This window comes from Hippopotamus amphibius, chromosome 8 (genome assembly GCF_030028045.1).
Source record: "Hippopotamus amphibius kiboko isolate mHipAmp2 chromosome 8, mHipAmp2.hap2, whole genome shotgun sequence".
Taxonomy (NCBI): domain Eukaryota; kingdom Metazoa; phylum Chordata; class Mammalia; order Artiodactyla; family Hippopotamidae; genus Hippopotamus; species Hippopotamus amphibius.
The window spans coordinates 36,789,768-36,808,819 of NC_080193.1; the positions used below are offsets into that span (position 1 = coordinate 36,789,768).

At 49.7% G+C, this 19,052-nt stretch overlaps 1 protein-coding gene and 1 non-coding gene across 2 annotated transcripts in view; one reads left to right on the forward strand and one right to left on the reverse strand.

Annotated features, from left to right (window-relative positions):
- CLASP1 (cytoplasmic linker associated protein 1) overlaps window positions 1-19,052 on the reverse strand; it is a 265,864-nt gene that overhangs the window by 157,700 nt on the left and 89,112 nt on the right. The window contains exons 3-7 of the mRNA XM_057745852.1: window positions 15,361-15,439; window positions 13,903-14,006; window positions 12,986-13,077; window positions 10,852-10,927; window positions 3,948-4,045 (exon numbers count right to left, since the gene is read on the reverse strand). Of these exons, the coding sequence (XP_057601835.1) occupies window positions 3,948-4,045; window positions 10,852-10,927; window positions 12,986-13,077; window positions 13,903-14,006; window positions 15,361-15,439 (449 nt within the window). The remainder of the gene's footprint in view (window positions 1-3,947; window positions 4,046-10,851; window positions 10,928-12,985; window positions 13,078-13,902; window positions 14,007-15,360; window positions 15,440-19,052) is intronic.
- Window positions 15,994-16,119, forward strand: LOC130859745 (U4atac minor spliceosomal RNA). The gene has a single exon (XR_009055298.1). It is a non-coding gene; the product is annotated as a U4atac minor spliceosomal RNA (small nuclear RNA).

Here is a 19,052-nt window from a genome sequence, read left to right on the forward strand (position 1 = left end):
GGAGCAGGGATCGAACTCATGTCCTCTGCATTGGCAGGCAGATTCCCAACCACTGCGCCACCTAGGAAGCCCCGAATTCCCTTTTTTCATTGTATCTTGTAAATCTAGTCAACTTTCTGTGTATGAATGACTGACAGAAAATAAAATTTTAAAATGAGAGGAGATATTACAGAGCACATTTCTCATCTGCTTTTGCTCTGGGCCCTCCCTATAGCACCAAAGCTTTAGCAAGCAAATTAGAATTAAAAATAAGAAAGCTTCAATTCTCCCCTTAACAATACAATCATTCGATAATAATGTCTAATGAATGTTTTCTATAAACAAATATTTTGAGAGCTATTCAAAACTGTAGTTCAAAGGACAGTTTTACAAATAGTTACAATGCATCCACTGATACACTTCAGCTCTATCTAGAAATTAAACTATCATCAGATTTAAAGCAGCTGCTGTTTCACGAGCTTGGTTCCCAAACGATGATTCCAGAAGAAATTTAACACCAGTGATCTTTTCACCAAAGCTTCACAAACTAAAATACACCATACTGAATAGAAATATTTTCTGGCATATACAGTGGGGTGAGTTCCACGCAGGCTGAGAGCACCTGTCTGTGAAGGGAAGCTTCGGAGAGTGAGAGTCAGGGCACCCGCTGACATTTTCCTTAGTTCCAAGCACGTCTCTCAAATACCCTACAGCAATAAGGCATCTTACAACGGACAGCTGGAAGTGAATCATGTAGTACTTGCTTTCTGAACACATCACATGTGTGAACTGTGAAAGCAATGAGTAAAACAACGGAAAATGTCCGAATACCACGCTGATGCCGTTCACAGCTCAGCTGTGCTGAGACCCCCCGCCCCCCATGCGGAGACATCTTCTAAGATGGAGACTGGGTTGAACATCCTCACTCCCTTCTCGGGATGAATGTGACTTCAGTAGCAGATGACATACTCGAATAACAACTGAACACCTGGCCCCAAAGCATGAGTCCAGCTCCTCCAAAGTGAAGCTGAGAATGTATGAGTCTCTTTTCCCAACTCTGAAATGGACAAAGAAAACTACTGCCGAAATCACATCAGTACTCTCATTACCTAAGCCAGTTAGCTGATATTAAGAAGGCATTCTTTTTCATCATGTATTTCCTAGAGATACAATTAATCTTCTCCTCAAATATAGCACTCAATGAACAAACTCATAAGAGGGTAACATTTTTATTCCAGGACTAAATGCAAGTTTTAGAAAACATTAACCAAAGTCCACAATATTTTGTTAGTGCTATGGAATCTTGCCAGGCTGAAGACTCTCCTATGCTCACATAGTAACCAAAAAACCCTGTAATGATGTAAAAGAAGTCTGGAATATTCCAGTATTCCAGTCAGCTCCCTGGAGCCACAAAGAGCAGATAACTGAATTTCCCAAACAACGGTAGGAGATTCTTTCCATGTCTTGTTCCATTTGGATACATGCCCAACAAAATTAAGGTGGCGGCTAAAGCCTCTGACCCTCACAGTGCTAGATCTTATGTATATCTTGTAATAAATACAAAGAAACAAAGTTTCCAATGCTTTCAAAAAAGTGTTTAAAGAACTAACAGCGGAACCCTGCAGGCACTGTGTCTGCCAGAGTTCTACAATGGTGGTGAAGATGTGGGTCTATTTCCCTAGGCTATGGTCTCCTTCTGGGCCAGAATTTTTAGGAAAGTTTTAGCTAACACAAGATAATGGAAACCCTCATTCCTGTTCACAGAGGCCCTCTTTTGTAGCTTCTTTTTAACATTTATTTTTAAAACGGGGTGGGGAGTGACTGCGACAAAACCACCTGCCCGGGCGTTTGTAAGAGAAGGCTCTAACCCCAGTTCCGGGACCTCACCTAAATCATCCTCCGTGGGGGTCCCCAAGACTGCCCCAGGTTTCACTGTTCCCTAGGAGGACTCACAGGCCTCAGCACAGTCACACTCACAGCTGCGATTATCACAGTAAAAGCACACAAGGAAAATCAGCAAAGAGAAAAGGTGTGTGGGGTGAAGGCCACAGGAAACCAGACTCGAGCTTCCTAGAGCTTCTCCCAGGGGCGGCACACAGGGCACACAGAGGCCCCCCGGCCACGAGCTGCGACAACACGCATGCAACGCCGGCCACCAGGAAAGCTCGCGGAGTCTGAGCGCCGGGGTTTACGGGGGCTGGTCACCCAAGCACCCCCCTGCCTAAGGCTCCCCGAACGCCAGACCCCAGCAGGAAAGCAGGTGGGTGGCCACGGACCAGACACGCTGGGGCACAATGACCCGCTGCCACCCCGCTCTGTGGACACGGTGGGAAGGCCCACAGTCCAGTTTCCAGGCAGCCGCCCGGGCCGACCCTGCACGCAGGCCCCTGGAGGATGGCCCCCTCGGCTCGGCGTGAACTGCCCACCACGCCCACCTCTCTAGATCTCAGTTTCACCATGTCACCTCCCCATCTGCTGGCTGCTAGAGCGACCGTCGAACAAGACACATGAATCCCACAGGAAAGACAGGCCGGTCACGGCCCAGGCGCACCGCGAGCTACTCAGCCTGGTGACGCCTGCAGCAGCAGGGGAGGGGCTCCCAGCCCAGGGCTGTTTCCCCAACAATGCTGCTGATGTCATCACTAAACAGCCCCCCTCCCCCCACCGGCCCCTGCTCTCCTGCACCCTCAGGTCTCCCCTCCTAGTCTGCCTCCCTCCTCAGTGTTCTCAGAAAGTTGAGGTTCATAAAATACAGGAATTATAAACCCTTTTCTCACAGATTGCCTTTTGTAAAAAACATGAAAAATAGCTGTATTCTCATCTGCTGACCCTGTGCGTGGAAAGACTCGAGCTTCCTAGAGCTTCTCCCAGGGCTCACACTGTCTGCCAGCACAGAGTATTTCCAGCACCTTCTACTGTTATAAAGTATTGTAGTGATTTAAAAAAAAAATTACAGGGGCCATGGTGAGAGAAACACGGGGGTCAGATGTGACTCTTGGCAAAGAAGCCTGCTCCCATCACGTGCTCGGGGCATCCCGACTGCAGGGTACGAGGCCCACCTCCGTCACCCAAAAGAGGGGCATCAAGGCAGACGGCTCCCACATCGAGGTGCCCAACGCTCCGTAAGCTCTCTTGTGGAACGGGGTGGAGAAAGTGAAGAACAGGACTTCAGTCTGGGCCCTGACTTCCCAGCTGGGTGATGTCTCTGGTCACTTCCTGCCGCCAGGCCTCTGCCGTCTCCGCGGACACAATAACAGGCCCACACAAGCAGCTCTGAGAGTCCCACCCAGGCCTGACTTCCCAGGGTATTCACATTACTTTCTCCCACAATGGAAATGGATGGGCAAAAGGCTTAGAATTCATTTGGTGTAAGACTTCTTCATCGTCATTAAAATCATAGATGAATGATTTTTCATCGTTTTTAAAATTCCGCCTACAACAGAAACATCCGTGGACTCAGGTTGCCCTGGATCTGGTAAGACAATGATTTCCTCGCTCTGGAGACCTGGACATTGAGACTGGCATTCTTGCCCAGAAAGCTACCGTTTCAAAGACATTTTCCAGAATTATTACTTATACATTTCTATCCAGACTCATCCTGGAAAGGCTTCATTCAAACAAACATATTCCAAGGCCCTACTATCTGAGGTGTGGTGTGTATACAAAATGGAGAACCATATGAGCCGAGAGAATGCTGACTCTTTCACCACCAATCACTTTTAAATATGCTTCTAAAAAGTATGTGGCAGGACATCTGGCTGGACGTCTAGTGAGAAAGTCTTACTTTTGAACAAGTGGGATAAAGGGGGGCCCCGACACATGATCTGGATGAGATCTCCATCACCAATCCTCTCACCATATATTCTTTCAGTAAAATTCCCACAACAAAATAAGCAGTACAAACCAAGACGTTAACTGAGAGAGTATGGGGGGAAAGGGCAGAAGAAAGGAAAAAAGTCTGAACTCACCGGGACTGTGGCAATCCTTTCTTACTGAGATCTGCCCTCACACGTTCTCCTACATGTCTGTAAATTTCCACTAAGCTGTTTATTGCTGCATCTCGAACCTAGATGTAAAAGAAGAGATCTTACAGCTGCTCTGCGTCATCCCCCGCGCTTCCTGCTGCCGACAGAGCAGGCTATACAACACCCCACGTTTATCACCCACTCACCAGCGCGCCTCTCCACATAACCCCTCAGAGGCAAGGGACCAGACAAAGCTGTGCTTGACAGCTCTGACTCTGTGGGCACGGTTCCAAAGAGGAGAAGAAATTCAGATCCCATCCCTATGTACAGCCCACACCTATTAGTTCTTTCCATCCTTTAAGACGATGTCTGGAAACTAGGATTTTCAGACCACCTTTCCAAAATACAGAATGCTACAAATAAATGAATTATTCTATAAATAAAACACCATGTAAAGCATTCTGGATGTAGGTCCATTAAACAAATACTTAGGGGAGCAACAGAGCCTGCATTTAAGAAGCTCCTCTAAAAGGGAGATGGGGAGAAAGGTCCAAAAATTCTACATTTAATACAGAGCAGGATGCAATAAATGTTATACAAACAGTACAAAGAGCTCACACAGTCTAGCGGAGGGAGTTAGCATATCAGAGGATATCAAGAAACAGTTCATGGAAGAGGAAGGAAACACTTAAAATGTGCTTAGAGACATAGCATTTTACCAGGGAAAGATGGAACGAGACAGGCTCCAGACAAGGCAAGCAGCCTGGGCAGAGGCCTGGAAGCAGAGAAGCACGGCACGTGCCTCGGGAAGAGCAAGGCAGCACGTCTGGCCAAACACAGACAGGAAATGAGAAAGCAGCAACACATGAGGCTCAAAAACAAAATGGACTTAAAAAAATACAAAAAAACCTGGGGAAAGTTGAATATGGGCTGTATGTCTACCAAACATTATAGCTGTATCAATGTTAAATTTCTTGGATGTAAAAATGACATGTGATCATATAAAAACATCCCTGTTATTAGCAGACACACACTGAAGTATCTAGGAGTAAAAAGACCATGTGTGCTACATACTTTCAAATGGTTCAAGGAAAAAAACTCTATTCCTCTCTCTGTGTGTACGTGCATATGTATCCATGTTGAGATATAACACAAACGCGACAAAATGCTGAATGGTAAATCTGGGTGTTCCCTACACTACTCTTTCCATTTTTCTATAGGTCTAAAATTTTGCCAATAAAAAGGTGGGAAGAAAAATATTTTTTGAATCCAATGGCCAGCCCGTGGGGGTGCCCGGGGGGTGACGAGGGGAGAACAGCAGGAAAGACAGCGGAGCAATACGAGCCTAGATTTGGTCTCAAGCGATGAAATCAAAGAAACAGAGAGGGAAGGTGAGAGGAAAGAAGCAGGGTACAAACAACTGGCAGCCCTGAACACTGCACATGCCTGTGATGTAGCAGCGGCATCCGACAGGTAATTTTACTTACAATTTTCCCCCTCGTGATGGAAAAAGGCAAATCCTAGGTTCTTATTATCTTCTCCCCCCAAACCTGATGCTACCCACTAAATTGTGTGTGTGACCCTCCCACCCCCAAAAAGATTCATATGTTGACACCGTAACCAGCGATGTGACTGCACTTAGAGGCGGGCCTGTAAAGAAGGTGGTTAAGGCTAAATGAGGTCATAAGAGTGGGGCCTGACACAACAGGAGGGGTGTCTGCATGAGAGAGACACCGGAGAGCTCTCTGTGTCTGCGGGCCAGGAAGAGAGCCCTCAGCCACTCCAGCACTCTGATCCAGGACCGCCGGCCTCCAGAACCACGAGAAACCAATTTCTGTGGTTTAAGCCTCCCAGTCTACGGCACTTTGTTATGGCAGCCTGAGCTGACTAGTAGAGAGTACCCGTTTATTTTGGAAAGGAAATAACTTCTGATGTTAGGAAACATTTTCACATTGAAACGTGCACATCTTACAAAGGCAGTCAATGCCAATGTCGTGAGGATCGGTCACAAGTGCATCACCGTTGCTTACTTCCTAGCGATGACATCTGATCAGAGCCAGAGCAAACCACACTGAGGATCTCCTTAAAGAGCAATGGATACCTTGTCTGCTACTTACAAAGTCTGGGCTATAAAGAGTTTATGGCATTCAGTGGAAAAATTACATGTGAAATAAGTAGGACAGAGAAAGATAAATACTGTAACATATCACTTACATGTGAAATCTAAAAAACACTACAAACTAGTGACTAAAACAAGAAAGAGTGAGACTCCCATATATAGAGAAAAAACTAGTGGTTGCCGTGGGGAGAGAGAAGGGGGAGGGGCACGATAGGGTGGTGGAGAAAAGGGGTTATTATGAGATTATATGAAATCAGGTGTGAAACTTTTAAAAACTATAAAGCGCTACAGAATTTAAAGACTCTTTCATTCATTCATTCATTGATTCATTCAGTTAATTAATAAAACTACTTGCCTTAGGGTCAAAGTAGCCCTGAGGACCTGCTTGGCCATGTAGAGGCTGTATAATTTTGGACAAAATATTTAAACTGTTTTAGTCTCAATTTCCTCCTTCGTAAGTGGAAGGCTGCTTTGAGGTTAAAAAAAATAATGGAAAGGAAAAAAAAAATGGATTCAATTCAACAGATCTCTCGCTGCCTATCAGGTGCCAAACCGCGGTGCTACGCGGCCCAGGCAGGTAACATGAAGCAGGAGCAGGGTGGGTACACAGCGGCCCCGGCAGGGGATCCACAGGCACGGGGAAGGGGACGTGCAGCCTCAGGCAGGCGGCCGCCAGCACACGGCCATGGGGGCACAGGTACAGCTCTGCCTCACCCTCACTCTTCTGAGAAAACTCAGAAGTACACATCTCCCAAATGTAAAATCACCCAAACTCCACACATGAAATGAAATCATTCTGCAGACACGTGTGTATGTGCACACACACCAATCAGCAGGCTGAAGTCAATTTCAGGCCAGCAGTTTGTGCCCCATGGCTACGTGTATAAAACACTCTACACAATGGCCAGTGGGACTGGTATTATCCACATCTTTCAGACCAACAGCCTTAGCCTTTAAATAACTATTCCTCAGGCTTAGAAAGCTAGGGTCAGAGAGCATTTGAAGGTCTAAACAACTCTTGATTCAAGAATCACAGAACAGATTGTCTGTGGCACTACAAAGTACTCTAATCTAATTGAGAAGGGAAGTTTCCCTAAACGCAAGTCAGTTCAGGCTGACGGGACCATGCAGTATTCACCTCCACACCCACCACGTGGGTCCCACCCGGCTTCTGCCCACGCTTCATGCAAAGGAACCCCAACAGCTCAGGCCACTAGGATAGAAGACAAGGGGCCTATACATTAAGCTCCGCCTGCCAGACCCTGGCTGAAGGCTCTATAGAACTTGAGGCCTTCGCCCATGGGGCCACTGCTGACCGTGACGCAGAGGAGGGCGTGGAGGCTGGGGGGCTGGCCGCCTGCTGGGGCCTAGTCACCTCACTGCACCACGCTGCGCCCCAACATGTGGCAGAAAAGGGCTCCCTACACAGCCCAAAACTCAATGGGGCACTTCACCCTCAGGGAGAGGGAGGACACCTGGAAACCCACACGAAGCCAAAGCCACCCTGGCCCCCTGCAGCCACCTACCCCACAGACAGGGTGTCCCCAACCCCGCCCACTTCTCAGGCGCCGGTCAAACCCTCAACAGGGGCTTCCTTCCCCCGCCCCCCACCTCTCTAAGCATGGCCAGCCCAGCCCAGGGTGGGCTCGGAAGCTCTAAGATCAATGCTGGGCCTCAGACACCCCAAGATGCTTTTCGGCTTTGAAGATGTGGATCAAACTCCTCAGCAAAATGGGGGGCAGGCCGTGGGGGAGGCCCTGCGGAAGTGACCTCTGACTGCCTTAGGCCTGCTTGGGCCAGCTATGAAGGTGACGTCAGAGGTCTGCAGGCAGAACTGGAGTTTTCCTTACTCGGCAAAGGGGCTCCCTACTGAGCAGCTGTCTCAGAGGCCACGTCCCCGTCCTCCTTGGCAACCCACACCCCAAAGGAGGAAACCCTGTTCTCGGCTCAGGAGATAAAGTCTCCTAAGTGTAAAGCCACCCCGTGACCCTGGTCCCTTCCCTGACATGGGGCTGACACCAGGGCAGGAGACAAGATGGGAAACCTGAGGAAAGCTCCTGGAAGACGTCTCTCCACTCTTGGAATGGGAGATGCAGGGGACGCTAAAGGCAAGGACACTTAGGGGGACGTGCACGTGGACTGGGCACTTAATGACACGAGAGAGTCAGTGGCTCTTAAGGGACAGGAGGTGATGTGGTGTTAAGGTTATGTGGGGGGTTGAGATAAAGCCCATATCTTTTGAAGTATTTTAGAATTAAATGAAGTGATGTCTAACATTTCCTTCAAAATAATAGACACTTTGCTCCCAAACAAGGGGGAGGGGCGGGAAAGAGATGACACTGAAGTGGCCGTGTCTGCTCAGCTGCTGAGGCCGGAGGACGGGCACAAGAGGATACTGTAGGTCATTCTCTCCACTTCTATCTAAGTCTGAACCTTTCAATAAAGAAAAGCTGAAAACAGGAAAGGGACACAGGAGCACCAGGCTTCCATCTGTCAGGCATACGGGACACGCGTGTGGCTGGGCTGCCTTCACACAAGCTAATACATTTTCGCTGCTGCTCTGAGTGATTTTCAGTCACTTTCAGCAACCCTAAGCATCCTGAGCCACTCACAGCCTGTGCACAGATGGCCGCTGAGAGGCTGAGTCACTCTGCACTCAGACCCGCATCAAAAGATTCACAGCCTCTGGGGCAGGAGTGTTTGCAGGGCTCCCCTTAAAGGTTAGTCCCGTCGATGTGAGCGACCAGGCACAGGCCATGCAGAGCTCCACGCACGCACGCACGCACGCAGAGGACTGAGAGCTGCATGGAAGCTGACCACCACGTCAGCAGCCCAGTGCAGTGACAGCACCGGCAAGACGAACTCTCCGGCCTGAGGCATCCACGGCTAAGAGGGGCACGCCGCTCAAGCAGCCACGGGGCGTCTACTCAGTCCTAAGGCGGCTGGAAGACAGTCCTAGGACACTAAAGGGGAGACGGGACAGTCCCGAACCTCAAGGTTCAGAGACCAGCAGGAAACACTGACGAGAAGATGAAAATGTCAGGAGCACAAGCATACGCGACATATAGACGCACCCCAGAAGGAGGGATGATAAAGTGGGTTATTTAGCATCAGAGGAGCGGGGGTGGGGAGACGAGGCGTGCGTGTGTGTGTGTGCGTGTGTGTGTGTGTGTGTGCGCGCGCGCGCGCGCGCGTGTGTGTGTGTGTGTGTGTGTGTGTGTGTGTGTGTCTCTCTCTCTCTCTCTCTCTGCGGGTAAACCCTCCTAAGGGCTCCGTGGGTGCTCAGTGTGTCAGCAGCCCACTGAGCCAGCTTCCTTCACCCAAACTCTCTGCCTCCCCAGGCCCAGCACGGACACTCGTCACCTGCCAGACCAGTGTGAGCACCTGAGTGAGGAACAAAGAGCCTCAAGCAGCCCGGCTGCTCTCCTGCTCTACCAAAGGACGCCACGTGGTCGCAGTGACAGCCTCAAGATGTGGCCTCCATAAAGGACCTTTTTCCACAGAAAACAAAGTGGAGACAAGACATTAAGGGGGCAAAACAGTCCACCCAGTAATTCAGAAGCCTTTTTAAAAGCAGCTTCAGTTATTTTTAAATTGATGTGGAACATAAAGTATGATTAGGTAAATACAAATATCTAAAAATGACTTTTCCAACATCACGTATTTTCAGCGGAGGCTGGACAGAGGATGCGGGGAAAGAAGAGAGTGGGTTCAGGCGAGGGAGACCAGGAGCACAGCCTGGCGAGCGCGTGAGCAAAGGGAGGGAGCACAGCAGAGCACACAGGAGGGGGACACACCACTGGGACAAGGCAGAGACGAGGAAGGAGAAGGGATGAGGGAAAGCGCGGCATTCGGACCCCAAGGCCCTCGGGGCTGAGCTGGGGATGGCGGAGGGAAAGCAGACTCCTCTACAGGGGACACTTCCGCCATCGCCAGTCAAGGCTGGAACTGGATGCTGTCCACCCTGTATGCTGGACCCCTCAACAATGGCGGGAGGGGCAGGTAGCACCATGGTGTTTCCTACTGGACATCTGCTTGCAGGTGGACCTGTGCGCTCCAATCCCATGTTGTTCAAGGGTCAAGTGCACGATTCTTTTCTAAATTGCTGTCCTACTTTCAGCCCCTGTATCTAACCAGGTGTGTGAGCCAAGGTGACAGATGGCGCTCTCAGTGATAAGCAGAACTGACCCAAGAGAGAACTGGCACGACTGGGGCCTGGGCTTCCTGCTCACTGCTCACCAACCCTGACACTAGGGAACTGGTGCTCTGGCTTTTTTGGGTTTTTGTTTTCATTTACATAAAATATCAATAACACACACAGGTCAGTCTGAGGTGTTTCCAGTCGCATGCACCAACGTGGCCGCTGCTCAAAGCAAAACACTGCCCCTTTCCATCACCTCCGAGAAGTCCCCGCAGTCCAGCCCACCTCCCCCACCCCAGGAGGTGCTCACTGCTCCCCCATCAGCCTCGCCCCCTCCCCCCGCCCACCCCTCTGGCTGCACAGATGGGGACCACAGTGATCTTCTCTTGGAAGCTGGTCTGGATGACAACACTTCACAGGCTAGCGAGGGCCCATCCCAACATGTAGAGGAGGGCAGAATGGCCCCCACATCTGCCGAAGATGCCTGATAAATGCTACTGGGCACTAACAGCAATCATCTCTAACAACACCCAGAGTTCTGCAGAAATAAATGAAGTCCCACCCGCCTACCAGGCACACACAGAACACCAAAATGCACCTGCACTGTCCACAGCCAATGATTTTTCTTTCTCACGAAACACACTCACCTGGCTGTTTGGGTCTCCGAGAAGGTTACATATATGTGGCACGATCTTGCTTAGTGTTAACGCATGGGCTCCAGAGCTGGAAACAAAAGGAGTGCTTTTACTGTGGTGGGAACAGGGGAAGAGAAAGCTGCCTCCCCGCCCCCACCCCCATCCCTCCCCCCCGGGGGCGCCCTGTCACCACCTCCCACCAAGGCTTGCTCCTCACCCTTCCCCGTCCCCATCTGCTTCCAAAATAAACCCACACCCCCACGGCCCCTCCGCACAGAGTGCAAAACTGTGAGTGCCTCTCACAAGTCTCCCGTCGCACTTGGGGCGCCACCACCTGGCCCAGCCCTTCGCTGCCAGGCCCCAGCCCCAGCCGTGCCCAAGTGGGGTCCTGCCATCTGGGCAGTCTGGGCATCGCTATCTGTCGTGCGGTGGTTCCTACTCTGCCCGACTCTGCGCTCAGCTACTCGACAGGTCCCGGGGGCCTCCCCTAACCCCACCTCTGTGCAGCTCTCTGCTACAGCAGCCATTCAGTTAATAAAACCACTTGATGAAAAGACTGCTATAAATGGCTGAGAGGACACCAACTGAACGCTGCCCTGCTGGGGAACAGCTAAGTTATCTGCAACTGTTCACCGCTATAAAGCAAACGCTGTCCCAGACATTCTCTGTCAGGACGACTTTCAGACTCCTCCCTGAGTACTCTCTTAGGATAAATTCTTAGAAGTGGAACTACTGTGAGCAAAGGTTAGAAACGTTTTTTAAAAGCTTCAGAGACCAGGGACTTCCCTGGCGGTCCAGTGGTTAAGACTCCACGTTTCCACTACAGGGGGTGCAGGTTCGATCCCTGGTCTCAGAACTAAGATCCCGCATGCTGTGTGGTGCAGCCCAAAAAGAAAAAGAGAAAAAAAAAAAAAAAAAAAAAGCTTCAGAGACCAAATTTAATGGCCCTAAAAAGTCTAGCACATTAAGAGGGAAAAAACTTACAAAGTGATATAAATGTTACAATCTCCATTTTGTTTTTAAAAGTAATGTAACTCCTGTAAAGGCTGGAACAAAATGCTACATGTTAACAGTGATAATGCTGAAGGTGGCAGAATTATAGACAATAATCATTTTCTTTATGTAAGTTTTCTGTGACTATATGGTATTTTCACAATCAGAAAAGGTGATTTGAAATTTTTAATTTTAAAAAAGCCTCTCCTACAAATAAGCACATGAAAAAATGTTCAACATCAACAGTCATGAGGGAAACTCAAATTAAACCCACAATGACACAGCACTACACGCAGATCAGAATGGTTACAAAAAACACTGGTAACGCTCAGTGCTAGCGAAGATACAAAGAAACTAAATGATTCATACACTGCTGCTGGGAATGCAAAATAGTACAGACAACTCTGGAAAACAGTTTGGCGGTTTCTCTTAAAAATAAAAATGAACTTACCAAATGACCCAGCAATCACATCCTTGGGCACTGACCCAAGAGAAGCGAAAACCTCTGCTCATGCAGAAACAGGTACATGTGTGTTCTTAACAGCTTTATTTGTAATAACCAAAAACTGGAAATTATTCAAATGTCCTTCAACAGGTGAAAGGTTAAACAAACAATGATACAACAGGTGAAAGGTTAAACAAACAATGATACGTCTACACGGGACTCCTACTCAGCAATAAAAAGGAATGAACTATATAGTTCAGGCAACAACATATATGCAACCTCAAGGGAATTAGGCTGAGTTGAAAAAAAGCATCACGTTCTGCGTGATTCCAATCACATAACATTCCTGAAAGAACACCATCGCAGAGATGGAGAACAGGTGAGCAGCAGCGCAGGGACGCCTGGGCGAGGCATGGGTCTGCACCTTGAACAAGGCAGTGAGTTAGCCGGAGCTGTGCACACACGACATGCATGTGTCACTGGAGGAACCTGAACGAGCTCTGTGGACCATATCTACACCAACTCGCTGCTCTGGACCCTGTCCTACAGACAACACGAGGCGACAGGTGGGTGCGCGGCGGCAGGTGCATGCGCGGCAACCCCAGGACGCTTCCCTACAACTTCCTGTAAATATACCATGAGTTCAAAACCAAAAGTTACAAGCATAAAAGCTCAGCCGAGGACACCCTGAGGCCCCATCAGACTTACACGTTGAGTGTGGCGACCAGGCAAAGACACGTGCCTTCCCGGGTGCGGAAGTTCTTGTGCTTGAAGCCTCCCAGCATCCGGTCCCACACGTACTGCAGGTGGCAGAGGATGGAGGGAGAGGTGAGGGGGTGGCTTCTGCAGCCCCATCCAACGTGGGGCCCCCAGGGCAGGGACCTCACAACAGGCACCAAAGCCCTCCTCATCCCCACCAGCCCATTTAGCCCTCTTGAGAGCTTGCTGGAAAATGGTAACTAATGTTCATATATCAAGTTAAAAACTTTCAAAGCACATTCCTTTATATAATTGCATTTAATTCTCCTGACAACCCTAAACGGGAGGTAAAACTGTCCCCATTTTATGGGTGAGGAAATTGAGGCCAAAGATCATATACTCGCACTGCTCTCTCGGCTTGAACAGCTGTGCCCATCCCGTCCTCAAGTCAATCACCTGCTTGGCTTTTCAAGCCAATCCAGGTTTTACCTTTTCTGGGAAGGCTTTTCCTGATACCGCCCCACTCTGCCCCACCCCCCCAACGATGGACAGCTGGACCCATAGGGCAGGGCTCTGTCCCTGTCTGTCCGTCCCAGCAGCCCCAGCTCATCAGCAGACAAGGACCAGGGCTGCAGCCAGGCCTCTGACTGCCCCGGCACCACAGCTGCATCTTTTTGGAGTCACGCAGTCAGTTACGTAATGAGTGCGAGTCTAATGGACTAAACCAAGCACTCCACACCCACGTTAAGTCCACTAACTCATTCAAAGGTATACCTTCTGCTGTTTATTTAAATATACTATGGGAGGAAGAGGGGCCCGATGAAATGTCATGAAATGTTTCCTCTGAAACCCACTGGCGCTCTGCAGGCACACAGGCGCTCGCCGTCCCACACCGCACTCGCCGTCCCAGACCCTGCCCGCCTCACCTGGGGGTTAGCAGCCTGATCCATGATCTTCAGCAGCAGGGCCTGGTCTTGTTCCCTCACAGAGTCTTTAGCATCGCCCAGTCTGTCTATTAAACTCGGCAGCACTGGAAATTAAATGGAAATTGATCAAATGAAAACCTATTCTGGTGGTCTGCGTCACCAACTGTGGCTATCTCCATTAACAAGATATCCCAAGATCCTGGCCTAGATGATGCACGTCACTCTAAACCCACCAACCCCTATAATTCTACTCTTCCTGCTCAAAGCCATCGGAGCTACTATGAGAATCCACAAAAATCCTTTGCATGGACACACTAGTTGTCTTCTCCCTTACCCCACCTTCCTCTAGGGAGCTGTCAGGGTGTTTTTAAGCTGCTGAAATGCTATTCAAATGGCTGTCAGTGGAAGACCTTGGCAGAGAAGAGTCAACACAAAAGGAAATTCAGGTAAGACAAAGGGGCTCCAGCGCATCTGCTCAGGGGTGGAAGGAACGGGCACTTAGGGCTCAATCTGTTTTTTACTTATTTATATAACCTCTATCTCAGCTCACCAGACAGAAGGCAGCTCTCTGCCCGCCCTTCCTCCGCAGGGCTGGGGGTGGGCCTTCACTGCCAGTCCAAGGGCATATGGGTATCAGAGGTCAATTACTTTGCTTCTAAAAGTCTATAAATATTTCTTTTACAAGAGATAGCCCTGAACAATTCAGCTAATTTAGGGGGGGAACGGAATGTTATTAAAATATCAATTTCCTAAAACGAACAGGGATTTTTATTTGTGGATGGGTGGTTTGTGCCAGCGAGGGAAGAGCTCACGACTTTATCTAAAGGTGCACAGTGACCAGAAACTTAACAGAGAAGAACATACACATGTGTACCAATCAAAGGTCGGGAAGTAAATCATCTCAATCTACAAAATGTGAGGTTATTTTTATTTCATTTTTCTGACTTACTGTTTTCCCTTCGAAGTAAGAGTGATCATTTACCACACACTTGAAATGGCATTTACAGCCAAAGTGGAAACGGTCATACCAACAAATTGCTAACAACACAGCTACATGGGCTCTGCAGGACTTTCAGAGAGGAAGCAATGCCTCTGGAAGGGAAGGGTCAGGGACGAACGGGGCTTGTTGGCACCACAGCGTGATGGCTAATTGGCATAAGAAACAAAAATAACAATTGGTTCCAGAACAGGAAGGTGGAAGAAGCCAGCAGAAAGGTATGGGCGGGGGGCGGGGGGGGGGGGCGGCAGCAGGTGCGCAGAGATGGCGATCCGGCGCGCCCAGGAGGGGGGCGAGGGCAGCGGTGCAGCCACCGCAACTACAGATGCAGGAGGGGGTGGGGCAGGCCGGGGGGGCGGGGTTCAGGGGCCTAGGGGATAAAGGTGGGAGGCGAGTACAGCCAAGTGGAGGGTTTGGCGAGGCCCAGCGAAGGCGGGGGGCTGGAGGGGGAGAGAGCTCACCTGTACCGATCTGCGCCTTGAACCGATCCTGCAGCCGGGTGACCAGCGCGGACAGGATGTCCATGCCCAGGAGAACCACCTGCAACGGCAAACAGCAGGCCCGCGTCAGCCGCCCGCGGGGAGCGCGGCACCCACGCCCGCCGGCTCCCGGGGCGCCCCCGCATCTCTAGCTCAGATGCGGCCCGAAAGCCCGAGCGCGCGCAAACCCGCAGGGTTAAGCTGGGTGTCAGGAGAGGGCCGCTCTCGCTCGAAAGGGCTGTTTACAGCGCTAACACGAAACAGTCAGTGGCGAGACACAAATCAAACGCCACAGCCTGCGGCTGAGTCCCGGGCGCCCGCCCACGAGGGCAAGAGCGCGCGCTGCAGCCCCGCCCCTGTCGGCCCCGCCCCGGTGGGGAGCACGCATGCAAATCAGCTCGCGGCCGGCGCGCGGCCTTCTGGGTAACACTGAGAGGCCTCTTTGCGACCTTCCGAAGCCTCCCCAAACGAGGCGTTGGTGGCGAGCTTCTGAGGCCGAGATCAGCAGAGGTGCGCCGGCTGCCGGGCGGCTGCGGCGGGATGCGGGACTTAGTCGGCACAAGCCTACCCGGTTTTGGCGCCTGGTACTCGGGGACGGCAATAAAACGCGCGTCAACCATCCTTTTCTTGGGGTTGCGTTACTGTCCGATGAGCGTGTAGCGAGGGCAGTACTGCTAACGCCTATGCAACACGCCCGCACCGGGAAAAGCCTTGCTTTACCTAGGTGCAATTTTTGGAAAAAAGAAAAACTTCTTTTCCACGATTTCCAAGTTTAAAAGATAGTTCTCCCGCAAACCTTGAGCGCAGTTCTCGAAATACTCACAGCCTCTAGATGGCGCTCGAACACAAGAACTATAGATTGTTTAAGTTGTGTAAATTGCTAGCGGTTTCAGTTTCAGGGTGCTTGTTTCTTTGTCTTCTCTTTCCTAGACTGGGTACGCGTTTCACATATTAGCACCGGGAAACTTTTCGCTTACCTGTTGTCTTCCCGAATACACGGGTAACTGGTGACTCTAAGCTTCCTCCCCACGTTTGCACATCCACTACCCACCTTTAGAACCACGGGCCTACAAGCTTTCTTTCTACTAGGAAGCCCTTCTGCGTTGTGCAACTTTAGAAACGGTTCTAAAACGACCCGATGTTTGCACAGAACCACCAGCGAACAAGACTGGGGCAATAGTAATTACCCTGACGTCACTTCAGGTAATAATAGTGAGTCCTTGCATCTGCCCACCCCTGCGTTTTGCGGACAGCAAAAGCAAAAACTGCAGGCTTTTCTATTCAGCCTTAAATCCACTCCTTCAAAACGAAGGAATCAAAATTTGCCCAATAATCACAATACATATACTGTTTCTTGCAAGGGACTGGCGACTTGACGATACTGAAGGTTAGATACTAAAGGAAGATACGAAAGGATCTAATTTTTAAAACTTTTTATACAGAGAGCTTTGGTTTCTGACAGGTTTCCGTCTGTAATGGTATAAAACACTTTAAAATGACTTTACTTATAAGCTGCAGATGATTAGGTACCACGCTTTGACTTCCTTTCAAAGAGTACAGTAGAGAAGTAGAGGGGAGTAACTGTACTATGGGAAAAGCCTGTGGTACAAACGGTACCGCAGCCAGATGATCAGGGTCGACAGCAACAGCCATAAACCACGTTGGCGGTATGTATGCTTTATACGTGATTAAAATGTCACTTTAGGTCTGTGATGGTTCACCTAAAAACCCAGAAGGCCTCTCTAAATAATAACATCAGATCCCAATAGAGGGACATCCTGCAAAACACCTGATCAGTACACCTCAAAACCATCCAAGTCATCAAAGACAAGGAAAGTCAAATCCTCACCGCCAAAAGGAGCCTAAGAGACACCACAATTAAATGGAGTGTGGTATCCTGAATGGGATCCTGTGATAGGTAAAGGACATTAGATAAAACTTAAGAAGACCTGAATAGGGCTTCCCTGGTGGCGCAGTGGCTAAGAATCCCCCTGCCAATGCAGGGGACACAGGTTCAAGCCCTAGGCTGAGAAGATTCCCACATGCCGCACAACTAAGCCCATGTGCCACAACTACTGAAGCCTGCACACCTACAGCCCAGGCTCTGCAATAAGAAGCCCATGCACTGCAATGAAGAGCAGCCCCTGCTCTCTGCAACTACAGAAAGCCCACGCATAGCAACAAAGACCAAATGTAGCCAATACATTAAAAAAATTAAAATAAATAAATTTTTAAAAAGAAGAAACAAGACCTGAATAAACTATTGACTTTAGTTAATAATAATCTATCAGTATTTCATTATTAATTTTAACAAATACACCACACTAGTGTTAGAGGTTAATGATATATGATGGGGGGCCGGGTGTGCGATACGTGGGGGACTCTACTATCTTTGCAATTTTTCTGTAAATCCAAAATTGTGCTAAAAACTTAAGTTTAGCTTTTAAAAAGAGCAGTCTCTCAATTATCTGCAACTGGCTTTTCCCTAATGAAATCCTAAGCATCTGTCTGGATGCGCTACTGGTTGGAAGTGGGAGTTACTCATTACAGAACTATTAATACCTGCCTTCAGTTCTTACCACGTGCCTTCATAATTCCCGCAAGACTTAGATGTAAGAGGACTATGGTCTTTTCAGATATGACAGCCTGTGTCGGTACACCCACCTGTGGAATTTGGGGGAATCAGACTTTAAGCCTTTCCGGGACAGAGGTTTACTAGCAGGTCCGACCCGGACAGGCCTGGCTAAATCCTAGACAGCAACATTCTCCAAATGTCTCACCCAGATAGACTGGGGGAGTCCAGAGACTGTGTGGGAAGATGAGGCTGACAGATACAGCCAAGCCCCAGAGAACTAGGACCAGAGAGGCGGAAGCAGAGGCCAGGCACCTTCACAGCAGAATCAACCACCGTACACACTTGTCTAGGGCACCCTTAGTCACAGCCCCAGTGGGGCAGGAAGGGAATCGCCACCATGAATGTTTATCTTCACAGCTCAGGCCCTTCTATGTCCCCATTTCCCTACTGAAGAAAGGGATAAATGAATAAAATCATTGCCCAGAAGACCACCCTAATTAGGAGCCGTGAAGCCTCTCTGTGCCTCAATTTTCTGACCTGTTAAATAGAGGAAAACAGTAACAGCTACCTCGTAGGTCACTGTGTGTACATGAAATGCTTGAAATAGTGCTTGGTGCAGGGAAAGGGCCACATGCGGGCTGTTAGCACCAGATCATTGTCACTGCCATTGCCAGAGGCTATAGGTACTGATTCCTGGTCAGTGGAGGCCACACCTATGATTCCTGGGGACAGGGACTGGGCTGGCTTCCCAGAGGAGGCTTCCCAGAAGGGCTTACACTGCACAAGGCTAATAAGCTTTGAAGAACTGGCCTCACACCAAAGGAAGAGAAGACCTCCCAGCAGAGGGAAGAGTGCACTCGAAGGTGGGAGGAGGGGAACAGCTGGAGCATAGGGGGCTGGGAGGGGGCAGGGGAGGCAGCTCCAAAAGGGCCTCAGACAGGTCTTGCATACAGGGAGGGAGCCACCAAAGAGCTGGAATATAAATGGGGAGTGACAGGGCACTGTGCCCATCACAGGGAAGATGGCCGGGGCGGGGGGGGGGGGGGGGGGGGGCAGAGGGTCAGGCTCACAGCCCCCACTCTGCCATCAATACTGCATG